The 17,572-nt window shown below is 43.1% G+C and overlaps 4 protein-coding genes and 1 long non-coding RNA gene across 5 annotated transcripts; 4 read left to right on the top strand and 1 right to left on the bottom strand.

Moving 5' to 3' along the window:
- Positions 1–380: 380 nt before the first annotated feature.
- On the bottom strand, positions 381–2,448 carry LOC102715297 (ubiquinone biosynthesis protein COQ4 homolog, mitochondrial). The gene is made up of 3 exons (XM_006652953.3): positions 2,301–2,448; positions 1,645–1,828; positions 381–1,097 (listed from the first exon to the last, which is right to left on the bottom strand). Exons 2-3 carry the CDS (start codon positions 1,822–1,824, stop codon positions 594–596), a joined length of 684 nt encoding a protein of 227 aa, XP_006653016.1. The 5' UTR covers positions 1,825–1,828; positions 2,301–2,448; the 3' UTR covers positions 381–593.
- Positions 2,449–3,183: 735 nt separating this feature from the next.
- On the top strand, positions 3,184–4,944 carry LOC102702283 (small glutamine-rich tetratricopeptide repeat-containing protein 2). The gene is made up of 5 exons (XM_006653806.3): positions 3,184–3,701; positions 3,840–3,889; positions 4,076–4,163; positions 4,280–4,396; positions 4,508–4,944. Exons 1-5 carry the CDS (start codon positions 3,255–3,257, stop codon positions 4,559–4,561), a joined length of 756 nt encoding a protein of 251 aa, XP_006653869.3. The 5' UTR covers positions 3,184–3,254; the 3' UTR covers positions 4,562–4,944.
- Positions 4,945–6,073: 1,129 nt separating this feature from the next.
- On the top strand, positions 6,074–9,415 carry LOC121054307. The gene is made up of 5 exons (XR_005811710.1): positions 6,074–7,691; positions 7,797–7,876; positions 7,992–8,115; positions 8,547–8,794; positions 9,109–9,415. It is a non-coding gene; the product is annotated as an uncharacterized LOC121054307 (long non-coding RNA).
- Positions 9,416–12,349: 2,934 nt separating this feature from the next.
- On the top strand, positions 12,350–13,803 carry LOC102702006 (protein BPS1, chloroplastic-like). The gene has a single exon (XM_015836127.2). The coding sequence runs from the start codon at positions 12,555–12,557 to the stop codon at positions 13,503–13,505; it is 951 nt and encodes a 316-aa protein (XP_015691613.2). The 5' UTR covers positions 12,350–12,554; the 3' UTR covers positions 13,506–13,803.
- Positions 13,804–16,463: 2,660 nt separating this feature from the next.
- Positions 16,464–17,571, top strand: LOC102701724 (early nodulin-like protein 1). The gene is made up of 2 exons (XM_006653804.2): positions 16,464–16,883; positions 16,995–17,571. The coding sequence occupies exons 1-2, from the start codon at positions 16,685–16,687 to the stop codon at positions 17,351–17,353; spliced, it is 558 nt and encodes a 185-aa protein (XP_006653867.2). The 5' UTR covers positions 16,464–16,684; the 3' UTR covers positions 17,354–17,571.
- The last annotated feature ends 1 nt before the right edge of the window (position 17,572 follows it).

Raw genomic sequence — 17,572 nt, 5'->3', positions numbered from 1 at the left:
CTAGTTTAAGGATACGCACCAAACCGCAATTCTCTCTTGTTAAGGACAGTGTACATTGCACCAGCTCCGTTCAAACGGGCTCTTGCTAGTGCAGGCCCAGCGAAAATGAGCCACACAAAGTTATGCAGTGCTCTGACTGTCTGATATGAATCGTTTCTGTCTATAGTTATAAACCAAATTTTAAATTTTCTAACATTAAACTTGAAGTAGATTTTAGGAGTTTTTTCACTAATTTTTTTTTCAGCATTAGCTTTTCGTTAAAAATACATATATAAAAAATTTATTTATAAATTATTTTTCATTTGCAAATATATCATTTGGTTTTTTTCATAAAACCCCCCAAACAATCGCCCTCTATTCGAAAAGAAAAAGGATGCCATTCATGTAAACATCTTAAAGCTGAAGAAGGCGTGAACAAACATAACTTTTCAACTCTTGATACAGGAAATATCAACAATGCATGCTTCATTGCCATGCTAAGTTACAGTGAGGTATCAATACCATAACTTCTGCTATTATTCTTCAAAGGAAAGAGCTACTGCTAACATAGTTAGTTCAGACATCTTCGATGCAAATTGTACTAGCCTAAAAGTCTAAAGACTGCTCTTTTTGGGATCAGGGCATGGTATAATTCCCCAGCTCCTCCTCAATTCCTCCAAATCTTCATGAAAATGCTTCTCATAGTAAACAGACATAAGATCTGTGCACTTAAGACCTGCTTTTGTAGCCCATGGGAAATAATGCTGGAAAAACAGTGTCCTTTGTTTCTCATTGAATCTAGCAGAGCCCCCAACAACTGAAAGCATGCACATAGGAAGGAACATCTGCTCAAACTCAATGACCTTAAGGGCAGTCTCTCCAATCAGGTTTGTAGGAAGACCGAACAGCACATGCCAAAAGTCATGGACCTCACGGGCACGGGTCGCAACATACGCAAGCTCATCTGTATCCATGAAACGAACTGGTGGGCGGTCATCTGGTGAGAAGTTCCTTGATCCCATAAACTGAGCATATGCTGCACCAAATGTGTTCTGAGGCATGTCCCAAGCATGAGAAACCTGAGTGGATATAACTCGAGGACGCTCCAGGAGAACATCCTGTAGGAATAAGTTATAGTAGAATTAGTTGAGTCAATTGGAGGAGAAGTCCACAGAGTTGGATACACATTCTCAGTTGGCACCTGTTGCTATGTATTCGTAAATTTCACGGCAGAGGTGTTACAAGAAGAAAAATTGCACCAAAATATAGAATTACCAATTCAAAATCTGCTATTCAAAAAATGGGTAATTGCACTGCAGCCAAACAAGGAACATACTTCGGATAGAAGTCCAAAACATTAAGAATTAGAAGCAAAAGTATACACTTTACGAAAAATGGTTCGCTAGAAGACCCACACCTTAATTCCATTTCTGAACTGCCTCACTCCCTGAAACAACCAAGTAAAAAGGAAAACACTACTCGCAACCAATCTAGTATTTTTATAGAATCATCAGTATACAGTTGTTGACATTTATGAGTAGCTGATTATATGTGCATATGATTTACAGATATGCTAGTAATAAAGGATATAAAGAGATGGTCTAGGACAACAATGAATGCATAAACATATATCCTTTTAGACAACGGAGGGTCGTATGAGTTTACCCTGCCTTCAGCACTGTTCCTCATCCGCTGCATCACACGCTGAAATGCTGGCTTCCCAGTAGTCTCCCCAAGAGCAGCTATCAGATCAGCTCTTCTAGGGTCAAGTAAGGCCCCAAATGCAGAACCGAATGCAACAGCTGCCTGTTGCCACCCCTTCAGATTAACACGCGCCCCTTGCATGGCTCTAAAAACCCAGAAGAAATTGGCAAGAACAACGAACCGTTAAGCCAAATGCAATCTTGTTCAATACTTTGCAAGGTAAATCATCATGCCAATATGCCATTGACCATTAAGCTAATGATTCAATGATCCTATTGCATCCAAATTGATGCTGAAACGTGTATTAGCAAAGAGGATGGGAATAAATGTTGATAGATATATTGGCGTGAAAGGGAGCTTTTACAACGCATTTCATCGAACAGCTAGAGAGCATCACTCCTAGCACCAGCGAGTCAACACAAATGGATGTGCAGGAATCGCCAATCCTTAGGCACCAACGCACCAAGATATTAGCAGGTAACCAACGACCAACCAATCAAGCGAGCAGATCAACGAGTGATAGAAAAATCAAGCAAGCTAGATCCTAGGAACACCGTCTACGTCGAGGCGTCGTTGCGACCTTGAAGGGGAAGGGGGTCCGCACGCGCGTAGCGTACCTCGCCGTCGCCGCTTGGTCGAATCGCTGAATCGCAAGGGAAGAGCAGGGATGGATCTTCGTTGCCTCCGGCTCCGGCCTCCGGGATCCAAGGTGATCCTCCGTCGTCGCCGCCGCCGAGCTGATTCTGTCGCCCCGCGATGTCCACGCGTCCGAATGGCTAGGTGTTGCCGTGTTGGGCCAATTTGCGGTATAATGGGCCCAACTATCATGGGCCGCACGTCCTCCATTACCACGTTTTGGGCCGTCAAATTTGGGGTCTCTTCAGCGAGGCTTCGAAAAGTCCACATGGCCCACCTAACACATGGATCGCGATCCGAATATTCTGTTGGCCCGTGGATAACTATCGTTAGCACACGGGAAAAGAGCGCGGAAAATTACAAAAGAAACCCTTAGAAAAGCATATTATTACGGACTCCATTTTATTTTAAGATTTATTTAATATATAATTTTATTATTAAATCTCGAAGAAAATATTTTCAACTTTTTGACCACGTCACCAATGCCCAATGCTAATCGTGCCACGTCATTGTAAGTTGTGTGACCAGCTAACGAGTTTAGGTGAAGTCTTGTCTTGACTCTTAACACGCCGCTAATCCTGACGTTATCAAAAAGTTCATACGGTGAAAATATTTTCTTCAAGATTTATAATAAAATTATCTATTAAAAATGTTTACTACATCCGTCTCATAATAATGTTATTTTTCGATTTTTGTGCCCAATACTTTGATTATTCGTCTTATTGTAAAAAAATTTAAAAAATTACTTAGTATAAAATACTATTTATATTTAATAATCTAATAATAATAAAAATATTAAACGTAAAAAATTTTTAAATAAAACGAAGAGTTAAAATATTGTATCTAGTAGCTTAAAAACGATCATATTTCGGAGGCAGTAGAAAATTAAAAAAAAATCTCCTCCGTGTCCCCGACTCATCAGTTCGTCGGCGGCGATGGCGGCAGCGGGAGCAACCGCCATCCCCTGCTCCCTCGCCTCCCCGCGCCGACCGCCTCGGCACCGGAGGCCCGCGACGCCGAGAGCTTCAGGGGAAGCGGTAGAGATTCGGGTCTGCACCAACCGCACTTGCGCGCGCCAGGGCGGGCGCGAGGTCCTGGCGGCGCTCGAGGGCCTCGCGCCGCCGCGCGTCGACGTGTCCTCCTGCGGGTGCCTCGGCCGCTGCGGGGCGGGACCCAACATCGGCGCCTCCGTCTCCGGCGGCGGTGCCGCGGTATTCGGCCACGTGGGCACCGCGGCGCGCGCGGCGCATCTCCTGGAGCACCTGCTCGGCGCCTCCGAATTCGACGCCGCCGCGGGGCTCGCTGCCCTCGCGGCGCGGGAGAAGGCGGAGGCCGCCATCGAGAAGGGTGATGCCGCCGAAGCGGAAGCCCTCTTGACTGAGGTCTGTACGGGGAGGCGCCTTTCCATTCTTACAAGCAATATATATTTTGCCTTCGCTTCAAAATGGTACTCCATTGACGAAGCTGCACCCTGTCTATATGTGTTCCAAATTCTAACTTGCTACCTGCATGCATTGTAGGCTATCCAGATGAATGCTTGTGGTGGCCTACACTTAGTGTATAGAAGCAGGTCTGTTCTGTAGTTTTGGTTTTGATTTGAGAACAAGTGTTTGCGACTGAGAGTCTACAATGTAGTTCTCACTTAATTTCGAATGTGATACTTATCTCTTAGGAGGAATTGCTTTCCTTGGTCTATCGGGAAGTAACAATTAGAGTTTCCGTGAACTGAAATGAGTGATTGATGCTTAATGTGCAGGTCTAAGGCGAGATTGTCAATGGGGAATGTCACTGGTGCGCTTGCTGACGCTGAGGAAGCAACAAAGATAGCTCCAAAATTTCCCCAGGTACAACTTGCCATGTAAATTTAACTCATGGTCTTGTTCATGATATTCCGTACTACTCATCCATAGCCTAGCGATAAGCTTGATTGCTACAAACCAAACGAGCTGTGCCTGTGCAGGCTCACTTGTCACGAGGGGATGCTCTATTTGCAATGGAAGAGTACCGAGCTGCAGAGGATGCTTATGCTGATGCCTTGGACCTTGATCCATCCATTCGCCGGACCAAGTCATTCAGGGTTAGTGTTTTATGTGTCTGCATCACATATGCACTGCAATTGCAGTATTGCAGTTATAACCAATCAACATAGCACTGTGAAATTTATACTGACATTCTCCCCCTTGTTCAGGCTCGCCTAGAAAAGCTACGACAGAAGCTTGCCAGTGTTGATGTTTCCTCATAGTCCATCCAAACGGGTGCAAGTTTCATCCGGCAAGAAATGTTTACGTCGTCAGTGGATCTGAAAATTCTAAATAGATCAGTGAAACAACTGAAAACATTTCTATCTAGATAGCTTTACTCATTCTATATGGAGGCCAGAAAGTTTTCTTCTATTATCTTAAGCCTTACTCGTTCTGGTTAGCAATGTAGTGTGTCAGTATATATTGTATAGTCTTTTGTTCATTATCCTTATTGATATTCCAGTGAAAGACGTTGTCCAACAGTCCCAAGTTCCAATGATGTGCGTGGCACATTGGGAATACTACAATAGAAGCATGCGCACATGCATTGTAGATTTGTAGTCCCGTTCCAATGATCCCAAGAGCACATGGGCAGTTCCTGTTATGCTGTTATTCACTAATTCATGCATAATTTCATTTTGGTTTACTTGTAAAATCATCTGTTTCCCTAAATACTTGGTTTCATTTTCTTTTTCGGTGTACAAAGTACAAACCACTTAACCACAGCCTTTAAGCATACACATACTCTCTTAAATTCGTTCCTAGAGGGTGAAATCTCAAAAGAGAAAAAAAGGGACGATATTTTGTTCCACCAGTTCCCCAGATGCATCGTAAACATGCATATTATTATGTCCCTGCCAGTTACATTTCATTTTAACCAGAAGTTCTGCATTATGCATCCATTGTAGACCACTCCCTCTGTCCAACAATGTAAGGATGCTTGGAGTTTTTTTTTTTTTTGAGAGATTAAGGTTGAGAGATGGAGGGTTGTGATTGGTGGAGATGGAGAAGTAGTCAAGTAGGTGAGAAAATTAAATGATGCATGGTTGTGATTGGTTGAGATCAGTAGATAAGTGAAAATATCCTTATAAAGGATGGAGGGAATAGTTTTCTGTTCAAGTTTTATTTTATAAAGATTGCAGCAAACCAAGGTGGATGAAATCAAATATTTTTTTGTTAACACTATCATGAGTCATGACCAATTAATTTACATGCCAGGTCACAGAGTGAAGGTTGCTACAGTCAAGCAAAGGAGTTCATGAATCAGCTGTTCTGTTTCGCTATTCTGTGGAACAGTTGAAATTGAGCCTGAAAGAAGATGATGTTTGTATCAGGGATATCTACCACCTTGTTTCTCCTAAAGATACTAACTGCATATCACGATGTCAACAATGAGGTAGTATCAGCACCTCCGTATTCTATGGAAGATTTAGATTTTTTTTTCCCTGGGAAAGTTGTTGAACATGCAGCAAACCTTTGTATCCTTTCTATTCACGTGAAAGCTAACTGATCACTGATGGGAAAATGACCAGTCTTGACTGATTAAGTATAAATTTCAGAGGATGGAAATGCTGCACATTGCTACATATCAAAACTTAAAACATTTTCCTTCTGTTGTTGGCTGTCATTAAATACTTCGCTGGAATGTTCATCCATTTGGGTTCGTAACAAACCGATGCTATGCAAGGTAAGCATGTGTTTCGTGCATTAACCTCTGATGTGTTTAAATTTGTTTATATCATTAATCACAACATTCCTCACAATCAGTCCTGATATACTAATTAATCCATATTTTATGTTTGCATTCATTCTTCTTTTTAGGTTTGTGAGAAAGAGGTGCCAATTGGAGGGGTAGTGTTTTAGCATGTGTTTAGTTGTGCTCTTTTAAATAGACTCCTTTCTTGTGTTGTGTACTTCTCTCTCTTACATCTGTTGCTTGTGCTGGGTGGCAGTTAGAATCTGGTTTAACATATTTGGTATTTTGTATAGCAGCAGCTTTTTAAATCTCAAGTTGTGCATGCCAACAATCGAGGTAGGGGGTTTTGGGTGTTGCAAAAAGTTTAAAAGTGTGCCTTGTCCATTGATCTAAACAGAATACTGTATGTCGTTCATTGCCAAAAAAAATCATGATGTTCAGAGTTTAGTTTCTCAGTTTATTTATTGAATGGTTGCTAGCAGTTGCAAGCTCATTCTATGTATGGTACTTGAGTTTGCTAGCATCAGATTCAGCTGGAAAGAGGCATTTCTTTGTGTGTGTGTGTGTGTGTTGTCTGGTTTTGTGAAAGCAGCAACCTAATGCTATTTGTGTTAAATATCGCCAAAATAGCCTTAGTGTTCTCCACAAATTCCTCCAGTTTCTTCCTTGAGCTTTTCTGGCTTCCACCTATTTTGACATGTAGGTGATTTTTTTAAAGCTCAGGTTGCCCACCTTTTATTACCATTGTGTTTGCTGCTATTTTAATATTGGCAGAACAATAATAGGCCAATAGCCAGTTGGTAAGTTGAGAAAAGTGTGCCAGGTAATCAGACATTTCTCTGAATTCTGAATATACACAATGGAAAGAGACGATATGTAAATTGACTAAAATAATCTATGATTGGGGACCCAGTTATGAACTACTAATAACATATTTTGCACAAAAGAAAAACAGACAGTAGCCAAGTGTTTCCCACTAACCGTCAGGACTGTTTCTCTAAGACTTAAATTATGTTACTTCCATTGCATTTGGTTTGCTACTTCCAGAAGAAATACTTCATGTGATTTTATAGTAACAGTAATATGCTCATGCATTGCAATGGGACCATATGATTGGGGATGGGTTTCATAGGCCCATACAACTGGGATGGAGACTTGGAGAGTGGATAGGAAACTTTTGTCTGGTTTTTTCTCCAGGGGAGGCGCGATTCGTGCAATGTGGGAAAGTGGGAGGAGGACGGCCTTTTTAAGTAGTTAAGATTTATAGCATTCTCTTTCTTCTTCTTTTTTCCTTTTTTTTTTTGTAAACCATGGTGTTTTCTCCTTTTTGTGTCTATAGAGATAAGTTTGTTCACTACCATGGACTCGAAGTGTGCCCTACCTAATCAAAACCGATCATTTGCTCCCCTTTTTTGCGGGAACTTCAGGCATTTTTGTCGCCCAAGTGGGCTCATGTATGACCCACGATGCTGAAGCCTGAATTTGCGATTCTGGTATTCAGAGCTGACCAGACCAATCCGGCAACAGCTTTCCACCTTGCTGAAATTCCAAACCAGATTAGTGATAGGAAGATGCTTTGTTTTGTGCCACAACAGATTTCTCTTAAAGTTTGATATTGTAGGGGCACCGCCTGGATTGATTTGAGCACATGCAAGGTGATAAGAACACTCTTAGCGTAATCTACCTAATTAAATAAATGAAAACAGGAAATAGCTGTGTTGATTGTGATGTTTAGCTAATTTGCTTCCTTTGTGATGCAGTGTGTGGAAGGAGCACGCCTTAGTTTATATGGATAGCTGTTGATCTTGGTGTTCCTGAATTGTATGCTGACATTGTTCTGGTAAATTACTAAATACCATATCCTGTACTAGACGTTCTAATGCCTGTAACGCGCTTATGCAAAGGTTCTTAAAATGCTCAGACCATTTATCACACTAAATCCTCGTGGCTTGCAGTTGTTACAGTTGTTGACAGGACTTGTGAATTGTCAAATATTCATGGTTCGTGAAATCTTTTCAAGGCATAGTACATCAAAGCATCGAGCAGGAACTAGAACTGAGGGTGTGTGCTGATCTGCAGGTTCTTACATCGTGCTTCTAGTTTTGATTTATCTTCATCGATCACTATGAGTAGCACACTAGCACATTGTGTTTTTATTCCTCCAATGTCAAGGTATATATGTGACATGCGAAATGCCTTAGTAATTTTGTTCCTACCTGCCTCAAGCGTCAGGCCATTTTTTGTCCATATTTAAATCCAGAAAGGCTTAATTTGAAATTCCCTAGCTTGCCAGATTGCTAGTGTAGTTTATACTTTATATATGCCAAACTTTAGATGTACCTATCCCACTTGTACATAAATCATTTGTTTTAAATCAAGGGGGCCAAGTCGGCCATCTGAACCAACATTACACGTCAATTCAAATGAGGTCTGCGTCAACGAACCCTTAATTTGAGGCTAATAGTTTTTCATATTATCATTATCGCTCATTATCCATATGTTGTGTGCAGACCAAGTTTTGATCACCAGGTCAAAGTCGATGGCCGAACCTTGTTTCAAAACAGCCAATGGGCGAACAGAAAAATGGCAGTATCTGGCGCCCACGTTTCTTTCCTACCGTTTCGGATGCGTGGAGCTAAAGCGAAGCTAGCGTGGTGGCAACTGTAGCACTGGACCGCTTCGTGGTAATTTTTTTGGCCATCACCTAGTTGCCACTTGAAGGAGTTTATCACGAGGCAGGACTCAGGAGACATGAGAGGTACTCCATCCCTCGCAAAATATGACTATTTTTATAATAATTCTAACTGAAATGTTTTGAACTTTGACTGTCAACAACAAAAAGAAATTAAAAAGACTAGTAATATTATTAGATTTATCTATTAAACAGACTATTATAATGTATATATTTTTTGTTTGAAATAAAGATCATATCAAAATTTAGAGATGGTTATATTTTGGAAGGAAGATATACTCGATTTGGCATTGGCTACTTGCTTTTGCTTATCCGATGGTGTCGGTATTGCATTTGCATGACACACAGAAGTGAGCAGTTTGTAGCGTTGCGTCATGCAGGATGGGGGGGCGTAACTGAACATCGGCGCAAACCCTGTACACGTGTGCAAAGCAAGTCCTTCAAGACGGTTCGTTGCACGGGGAAATATCTTCCCTACAAGAAGTGATGTACGGTTCGTTGTGTGGCATTCACGGTAAGTAAAGAAGAATGTCTGGAAAAAATCAGAAAATGACATGATATGATCACAGTACACACTCCAAAAAAAAATCACGATAAAAAGGGCGTTTTGTTCACACTGGAGTCTAGGGTACTTTTAGAACATTTGCCTGGCATCATTTTTCCTAAACGATTGATCCTCCGTTTGAAATGCATCACTCTTTCTGATTTTTGCAACTGTTTTCTATGAACTTCTCGATATGAATTTTAGTGTAGTTGAGCATATGGGGGTGCTTATTTGGTTTTTTAAATGAAAAGACAAAATGACATATTTACAAATGAAAAATAATCTGTGAATAAAACTTTTATATACGTGTTCTTAGCGATCTAAAAGTCAAGGTCGAAAAGTAAGCTCCGATAGAAAAAAATAAAATGAGATTAAGAAATCAAATTTTGTCTTATAAGCATTAGCGAAAGTGAAAAGATGTGGTTTATATCTTTCGTGCTTTGCTTATTGGTTTATTATCTGTAACCAAAATTTGAATTTTAGAGTTGATTTTAAGAATTTTTATAATTGACTTTTAAATCATTATAAATACATACTCCCTTTAATTTTTTTTTGACGTCGTTGACTTTTTTATCTACGTTTGACCTTCATCTTATTAAAAAAAATTATATAATTATTGACTATTTTATTATGATTTGATTTATTACTAAAGTAAATTTAAGTATAATATATAATTTTGTATATTTGGACAAAATTTTTAAATAAGACGAAGGATCAAACGTAAATCAAAAAGTCAATGGCGTTGAAAAAAACGAAGGGAATACAAGTTTTATCTATAAATTATCTTTTATTTATTTGATCAATGTACACACACAAATTATGCTCCCCATCCGTACCCGTTGGCCCGTACCATTTCTTTTTTTATAAGCATAGGTCAGTCGGCATATGTCATCTGACAGTAACTTCGCCTCCGTCTAGTTTTCAAATTTTTTTCCAAAAACATTGTATCGAATTTTTGGATATTTAAATAAAGTATTAAATATATATAAATATTAAAACTAATTATATAGTTATGGAGGAAATAGTGAAACAAATCTTTTGAGTCTAATTAGGACGTGATTAGCCATAAGTGCTACAGTGACCAACCTATGCTAATGACGGATTAATTAGACTTAAAAGATTCGTCTCGCGGTTTCCGACGGAATCTGAAATTTCTTTTGTAATTAGACTAAATTTAATACTTTAAATGTGTGTTTAAAGTTTTGATGTGATATTTTTGCAAAAAAAATTTACAAACTAAACCCCTTATGTGAACTGCAGAAGAGTGCAAGGCTTGCACTTGTAGTTGTAGTTGCAATGTCCCCAGTGGAAACGCGCGACCTGCACGGAGCGAGCTTGAGTGCCTGGAGATCGTCGTACATCAAAATGTCATAAAGATGAAAGCTCTATTAGTGGGGGTAATAAGAGAGTGATCTCAGTCTAGTTATTAATGCCTTAATAATGTTATGATAAAAAAATATCTTTAGGGCTTGCCAAACGTTCCAGTATGTTCTGCTAGCTTAATCGTCGACGTATTTCCTCTTTCCAACCCACAAGATAGCAGAAGAAATTAATACGTGTATGTGCTCATTTTAGGTGGTGTTGGAGATATTTGAGATTGAAATATTATCCTAATTTTATTATATAAACTATTTAAGAGTATAAATGAACAAACTATAAAATAAATAGAAAAGTTGGATGATGAACTTTTATACATGTTTTTTAATGAAAATAACCGTTAAGAATTTTGGTGAACGTCTACAAATCTGAGAAAATGAAGTGCTGTCGTACAATAACCAGATCAAAACAAAAGTTGATCCCATTATCAACAAGAAAATAAAGCGGCATACTATGGCTGCATTCATTCGATGAGATTGTTCTTAGATTTTTTTTTTTATCCACAAAAGAACGGATATGTCACAACGCAATGGTTTCATCTATTCTCAGCCTTAGATTTTCAGCATAATACTACATCTGTTGCATAATAAGAGCATCTTTGGTATTTAAATTTATTCCACAATAAGTGCTTCAGTGGAGTACTATTTGTCATATTAATCGTCTCATGTTCAAATATGAATGCTATAAATTTATTTAAATACTTTAAAAAGTACCGTATCAAAAAAATACAAATTTAAAATTACTCAAAAATCCATTGTCACGTACTACCTCTGTTTCATGTTGTAAGACTTTTTAACTTTAACTAAATCTATCAATTGATAAATGTATATAATATATATATATATATATATCAAGATTTATTAGCATCTATATGAATCTAGACGAGACTAAAAATCTTACATTGTTAAACGCAGGGGGTATTAATAAGGGAGTATTCATCTTTTTTTCTTTTTACAGGAGTTGTTTTTTTACGTACATACATACCTTACCTTACAGTAGATTTTTTTTTTGTCCCCGACCCACTGGGACCTTCCCTGATCCGTCCCCACCTCATACAATCTTCTTATCTAATGAGAAACATTCAAGTTATTTTTTTCCACTAATTTGACTCTATGGTGTGAAAATTGTATTTATTTATATTGGAACGAAGGAGTATAAGGTAAAAATAGATAATGCGACGCACATACTCGAAGTAAAAAAAAAAGAGGGGGATTACCCCCACAAAAACCATGTGGCAGATAACCACAATTAGGCTCAGTATTAAAGTTGACAAGTGGAGCACTAAACTCCGATTAGATTTTACTCCCTCCGTCCCAAAATAAATCAATTTTTATTTTTTACCTATAATTTTTGACTCTTCGTCTTATTTAAATTTTTTTGCGATTTATATTTTTGTTTTTATTAGAAGATAAATCATAAATAGTACTTTACGTGTGACTAATTTTTTTTCTAATTTTCTAAAATTTTATAAATAAGACGGATGATGAACACGTTGGACACGGGAAACAGAGAATTGATTCTTTTCTAAGACAAAGTGAGTAAACTTTTTCTCAACCAAAAAACAGAGAGAAGCGTGGAGGAGTGAAAAGGCGAAGCGAGAAAAAAACGAAAGAAGTGTTCCGGCTACGCGTCTTACGCGGCGGGCCCACGCTGGTCACCTCCCAATCCCAAACCCATCCGGCCATCCCCTTCCCGGAAACGCATTCTTGTTGCCGGAGACAAAAGCCTCCCGCCCCGTCGCCATCCTTCACACCGCCCGCCCCGCCTCCGTTCACACCCGCGACGCCACCGCCACCTTTATATCATTCTCCCCGCCTCCTCCCTTCTCTCCTCGTCTCCCCCCTCCGCCGCTGCGAGTTGTGATTCACCTGAAAATTCATCCACCCACCCACACAGCAAAGCCAGATGTTCCTCACCGACAAGTACCACGCGCTTCTCCCGTTCCACGTCGCTGGCGGCGGGGATCACCGCCGGAAGGTGTCCAAGAAGAAGCCGGCGGGTGGGGGTGGTCCCGGGTCATCCCGCTTCGGCGCCACTCTCGCCGCGCGGCTCGGGAGCTTGTTGCCGCTGCCGGCGTCGCCGCTCGCTGCGCTAGCGCGGCTCGCGGATCTGCTCGCGCTCACCCTCGCCGACGCGGTTCCTGCGCTGGCCGGTGAGGGGGACACGGCGGCCGTCGCGGCGCATCTCGACGCGGGGGTCGCGCTGCTCGACGCCTGCAACGCCATCACCGCGCGCCTTGATCGGCTCCGGCGCCGTCGCCTGCTCACCCGGTTCGCGCTCCACCTCCTCTCGTCGTCGTCGTCCCCGCCGCCATCCTCGATCCGCCGCGCGCGCGCCGCGCTCGCCGACCGTGACGAGCGCGCCCCGGCGTCTCCTCCCCCGCCGCTCCCTTCCCTACCGTTCGACCAACCCCGCGCCCGCATCTCCTCCGCCGCGAGCGTCCTCTTCGCCGTCGACGCCGTCTCCTCGCTCGCAGCGGCGGCCGCGGCAGCTGTCCTCTGCGGCGACGCCCTCCAGATCGTTTTTCCCCTGGTCTCCGGCGACTTCCCGTGGACCGAAGCCTTCAACGCCGTCTCCAGCCAGCTCGCCGCCCTCGCCACCAAAGCCGGCGAGGTGGAAGCCGTCGACGAGGCCGTCCGCAAGCTCACATCCGTCCTCGACAGCGAAGGCGACCTCGACGAGGCGGCGGTGCGCGCCGCCGCGCAGGAGGTGGAGAAGCGGACGGAGGAGCTGACGGCGCCGCTGGACCGGCTGTCCGACGCCGTCAACGGCGTGTTCCGCGCGGCGCTGTGCCTCCGCAACGCGGAGCTCGGGAGCATGATGGTGGGACCCGCCGAAAAGACGCCGTGTAAATAGCCGTTTCTACCGTATGCCATCCGTAGCTATACTCGTATATCACTGTATAATACAGTCTTACAGGTACAGTGCAACATGGGGTGGTGTCTCAGCCAAAGGTAGGATTCTGATCACGCTTCTACCAGTTGTTATTGCTGTGTGTGTGCCAAGGAGGCCACGTATAGTCACGCTGTGCAATTCGCACCCTTTTGCAGACGTGGAATCCAGTAAAAATGTAGGAAAACTGTGGCAAATGTTCACCTGCCTATGTAATTTTGCGGCTTCGTACTGTATACCATGAGGAAAATTGTGATGAAAATCTCTCTCTTGTCGACTTCACCCGTTCAAAGTTGAAGCAGTCGGCTGCATCGTTAGCGAGAAAAAGACCATTTGTCCTACAAGTTTAGCCATGACTGGAGCCTTCTTTGAAATTGAAGAAATATAGCTGAATTCCTATAAATTTTCTGCATTTCATCCGGCACTCTTTGGATCAGAGTTCTGGTAATGGAAAGCCGAGGAAGTAGCCAACCCAACCAGCTGTATCAAAAAACGCTGCTTTGGTAGATCATCCTGGCATGAACAGCGACGGGAAACCGAAAATCCACTCGAACCGCGGCCGCACGCACGAACCGCGAAAATGTCAGCGGCGCGGCATGGCGAGCGCATGGGCCAAGGCGTGTGCGCGGCGAGGTTGCCATGGCCTTGGCGACGACGCCGCCCTGGCACTCAACCGCCCAGGCCAAGTGATGTCAAGCTGCACACCAACACCACCCGGCGCCCACACGCGCGCATCCCCCATGCTGCGGGTCGTCGCAGCCGTCACGCAAGCGATCGCGCACATGCGCGCACAGCTTTTGCCGTCGCGGCAAGCGCAGGCAGGAGGCAAAAGGCAAAGAGGCAAAGGAGGTCGCGCGCCGGGCAGGTCAGGTCGGCCGCTGCTGTCGCGGTAGCCCGCCCGGCTCCGACACCGCGCTTGCCGATACACTTCCGCTACTCCCGATGGGGACGCCATGCTTTGTCCTTGGCACCACCACGCCGTCCGTCCACTGATGCCCAGCAGATACGGGAGTCGCGTGCGTGCTCGCTTCATCCTCTTCTCGAACGTACGTACTAGTACACCACGTCTTTTTCTACGCATATGGTGCCAGCTAGGAGGGCTCAAGGGCATTTGCCCACCGTTGGATCCGATGCGATCGTACTCCTGCCTGCCACTGGACAGTGCATGAGTGCATCAATGTACTCGACAGCAATATGCTTACACGGACGAAACACATTCAGTTCCGGTTCGGTTCGCTTCGCGTTGCCTGGCATGGTGGGGCGCTGGGCCGCAACGTGCACGACAAAATGAGGCCCAGAATGACCGACCAAATGAAAGAGTATCCGAGGAGCCAAGTTGGACGGATTAACCAAGTGTTAGACAGGCAAAAAAGGAGCAATCAGATAGTTGGGAAAGATTGTGGCCGATGTATTTCGAACGAGACAGAGGCTAGAAGAAGGAAACCGTGTTAAAGATAGAGTCTATGGAGGGATCGGTTGTAATAAGATATCAATAATCTATTTATCTGTTTCACATTATTTCTAATAATGTATATTGCAGTAAATTATAATAGGGCAGAGGTACGGTGGCGGTGGCCCTGGTTCCCTCGTATAGAGCCAACTCTCTCGCATGGGTTTGGTTATAGATTTATATAACTTTTTAGAAATATAGTTTTGTAAATATTAAAATAAAATAATATCATTATGTATTACTATTATATCTACTATTGTAAAAATGAATAATGATTAGAGTACAGTGAGTGGGGTCCTATACCCCACTCAAATTTAATACTTGTGTGTTATTAATATGTAATTAAGTAAAAATATTTTCAATATACTATTAATTTTAATAAGGTGCCCCTGCTTAATTTTTAGGCTAGATCCGGGCCTGATGATTATACCGAGGAGTTTCTTGTGTCCTCCGTACAAGTTGTATTGTGTATGTATTTCGTTCGTACGTCATCGTCCAAAGTATAAATCTGTTTTGTTCACGCCGTAACGTCGTCTGCCCATGACTTCGTACGAGTATGCGGCAATTAATCCGATCCATGCATGTTTGGATAATTTTTTTAACTAACCCGATCCCAGCATGCATGTTTGGATGATTTGGTACTAACTAAAATAATTAGCTAATAAATCTACAGTTAGATAATTTGTAATTAATGTGTGATGATTATTTTAGCAAGATTTTAGTCTATATAATGTTCCTCCTGTTGTTCATCGATCGAGGCACTAAATTAATCATGCTGGAGTACAAACTTAGGCCGCGTTCGGATGGAGGGTAAGTTAGCTAATAGATTAGTATATAATAAATTAATTATTAATTATTAAAAAATATAAAATAAATTAATATGATTTTTTCAAACAACTTTCATATAGAAAATTTTTGCAAAAAATACACCGTTTAGCAGTTCGGGAAACGTGCGCGCGGAAAACGAGAGAGATAAGTTAACTTGAGGGGGTAACGAACGCGGCCTTAATAGTACGTGTAATGTAATTTTATTTGACTCTGCTGGCTTTTGCATGCATGTTTAACCGTCCGTCTTATTTAAATTTTTTTACAAACACAAAAAATATAAAAATGTAAGTCATACTTAAAGTATATTTGTTTATGATGTGTGTATATTCATCCTCTATAAACGTACACCCGTACACCTAACCTATATGAAAACTTTCGAGGACCAAACCAACATATCTAATTATTAACAAAAATCATCGCGAGCGTCTCTGTCGATGGATACATCATTTACTACCGGAAAGACAATTACTTGTAAATATAAGGATCCATGTCATATCTATAATTAAACTCGGTGGGCACATAATAAGAAACTCATGTTTTAAAATTACTTTTACCCGTAGCAGCATACGCACCCCGTATATATATAGCCTAATCGAAAGTTGGCACGTAGAGCCGTAGCGCGCGGTCAAACGAAGGAACCCAGCGTCTGCATCGGCCATGCAATCCCGCGGCCCACGTACTCGCCGTCTCCGCCATTCCCTCCCCGGCCGAGCTCTATAACCGCCGTCGCCTCCTCCTCCTCTCCACCTGGCTCGCCACTCCACCATCCACGATCTATCCCGCCTATTAATTCGCTCCTTTTCCGCCCCTTTCATTGCATCATCCTATATTCCTATCGATCGGCGCCGTCGAGAAAGGAATTGAAATGCACCGGCCGGCCATGGCGAACCGCCTCGTCGCCCTTTTGCTGTTTCTTGCTCTCTTCGCCGCATTTGGCGAGCGTTCCGATGCCATCACCTTCGAGGTCGGTGGAGAGCACGGCTGGGCCGTGCCGCCGGCCAACGAGGCCGGCGTGTACAACGAGTGGGCGTCCAAGAACCGCTTCCTCGTCGGCGACAGCGTCCGTAAGATATCGATCATATCAGTCTCCGTTTTGATAGTTTAATTTTGTTGTAATTATTGGTGGTTTCGTTGGCGATGGCCGGCGGCGCCATTGATTTTGCACATCGATGCAGATTTCAAGTACGCTAAGGACTCGGTGATGGTGGTGACGGTGGACGACTACGACAAGTGCCAGGCGTCGCATCCCATCTTCTTCTCCAACAACGGCGACACGGGGGTGCGGCTTGACCGGCAGGGCCTCTTCTACTTCATCAGCGGCGTCGCCGGCCACTGCGAGCGCGGGCAGAGGATGATCATCAAGGTCATCGGCCACGACGCGCCTCCCGCGCCGGCGCCAAACGAGGCCAGCCCGCCCCCGCCGTCGTCCGCTCCTCCTACCCCACCTCACCCCAGCGGCGCCACCGGAACCGGACTCGCCGGCGCCATCGCCGTCGCAGCCGTGCTGCTGCCGGTCGCAGTGCTCGGCGCCTGATCGCCGCAGTTTGTTCTATACATTTTCTTGTACATTGTTAAGTTTGTGTGGCTATTTTTCTCTTCGAGAAATACGTGTAATCGTGTATGCTTTGCCGTCCAATTTTGCCGGTGATTTTGTCGTTCTCAGCTGTTCCTTTACAGTGTGGATCGCGTCGCTCGTTTTAGTTGGATTTTAATTATTGCTTATATTTTCGCATATTTTCAATGATATCATCTT

This window comes from Oryza brachyantha, chromosome 4 (assembly GCF_000231095.2).
Source record: "Oryza brachyantha chromosome 4, ObraRS2, whole genome shotgun sequence".
Taxonomy (NCBI): Eukaryota; Viridiplantae; Streptophyta; class Magnoliopsida; order Poales; family Poaceae; genus Oryza; species Oryza brachyantha.
The sequence above is the reverse complement of the archived record's forward strand: the minus strand, read 5'-3'. Positions and strand labels throughout refer to the sequence as shown.

What these genes read in the sequence shown, in the direction of transcription:
- LOC102701724 (XM_006653804.2), top strand. Translation starts at nt 16,685, where the DNA reads ATGCACCGGCCGGCCATGGCGAACCGCCTCGTCGCCCTTTTGCTGTTT. An exon ending in CCTCGTCGGCGACAGCGTCC is followed by an intron (nt 16,884 to 16,994) that starts GTAAGATATCGA and finishes ACATCGATGCAG; the next exon opens with ATTTCAAGTACGCTAAGGAC.
- LOC102715297 (XM_006652953.3), bottom strand. Translation starts at nt 1,824, where the DNA reads ATGCAAGGGGCGCGTGTTAATCTGAAGGGGTGGCAACAGGCAGCTGTT. An exon ending in GGAACAGTGCTGAAGGCAGG is followed by an intron (nt 1,098 to 1,644) that starts GTAAACTCATAC and finishes TTATTCCTACAG; the next exon opens with GATGTTCTCCTGGAGCGTCC.
- LOC102702283 (XM_006653806.3), top strand. Translation starts at nt 3,255, where the DNA reads ATGGCGGCAGCGGGAGCAACCGCCATCCCCTGCTCCCTCGCCTCCCCG. An exon ending in CACTTAGTGTATAGAAGCAG is followed by an intron (nt 3,890 to 4,075) that starts GTCTGTTCTGTA and finishes CTTAATGTGCAG; the next exon opens with GTCTAAGGCGAGATTGTCAA. An exon ending in GCCGGACCAAGTCATTCAGG is followed by an intron (nt 4,397 to 4,507) that starts GTTAGTGTTTTA and finishes CCCCTTGTTCAG; the next exon opens with GCTCGCCTAGAAAAGCTACG.
- LOC102702006 (XM_015836127.2), top strand. Translation starts at nt 12,555, where the DNA reads ATGTTCCTCACCGACAAGTACCACGCGCTTCTCCCGTTCCACGTCGCT.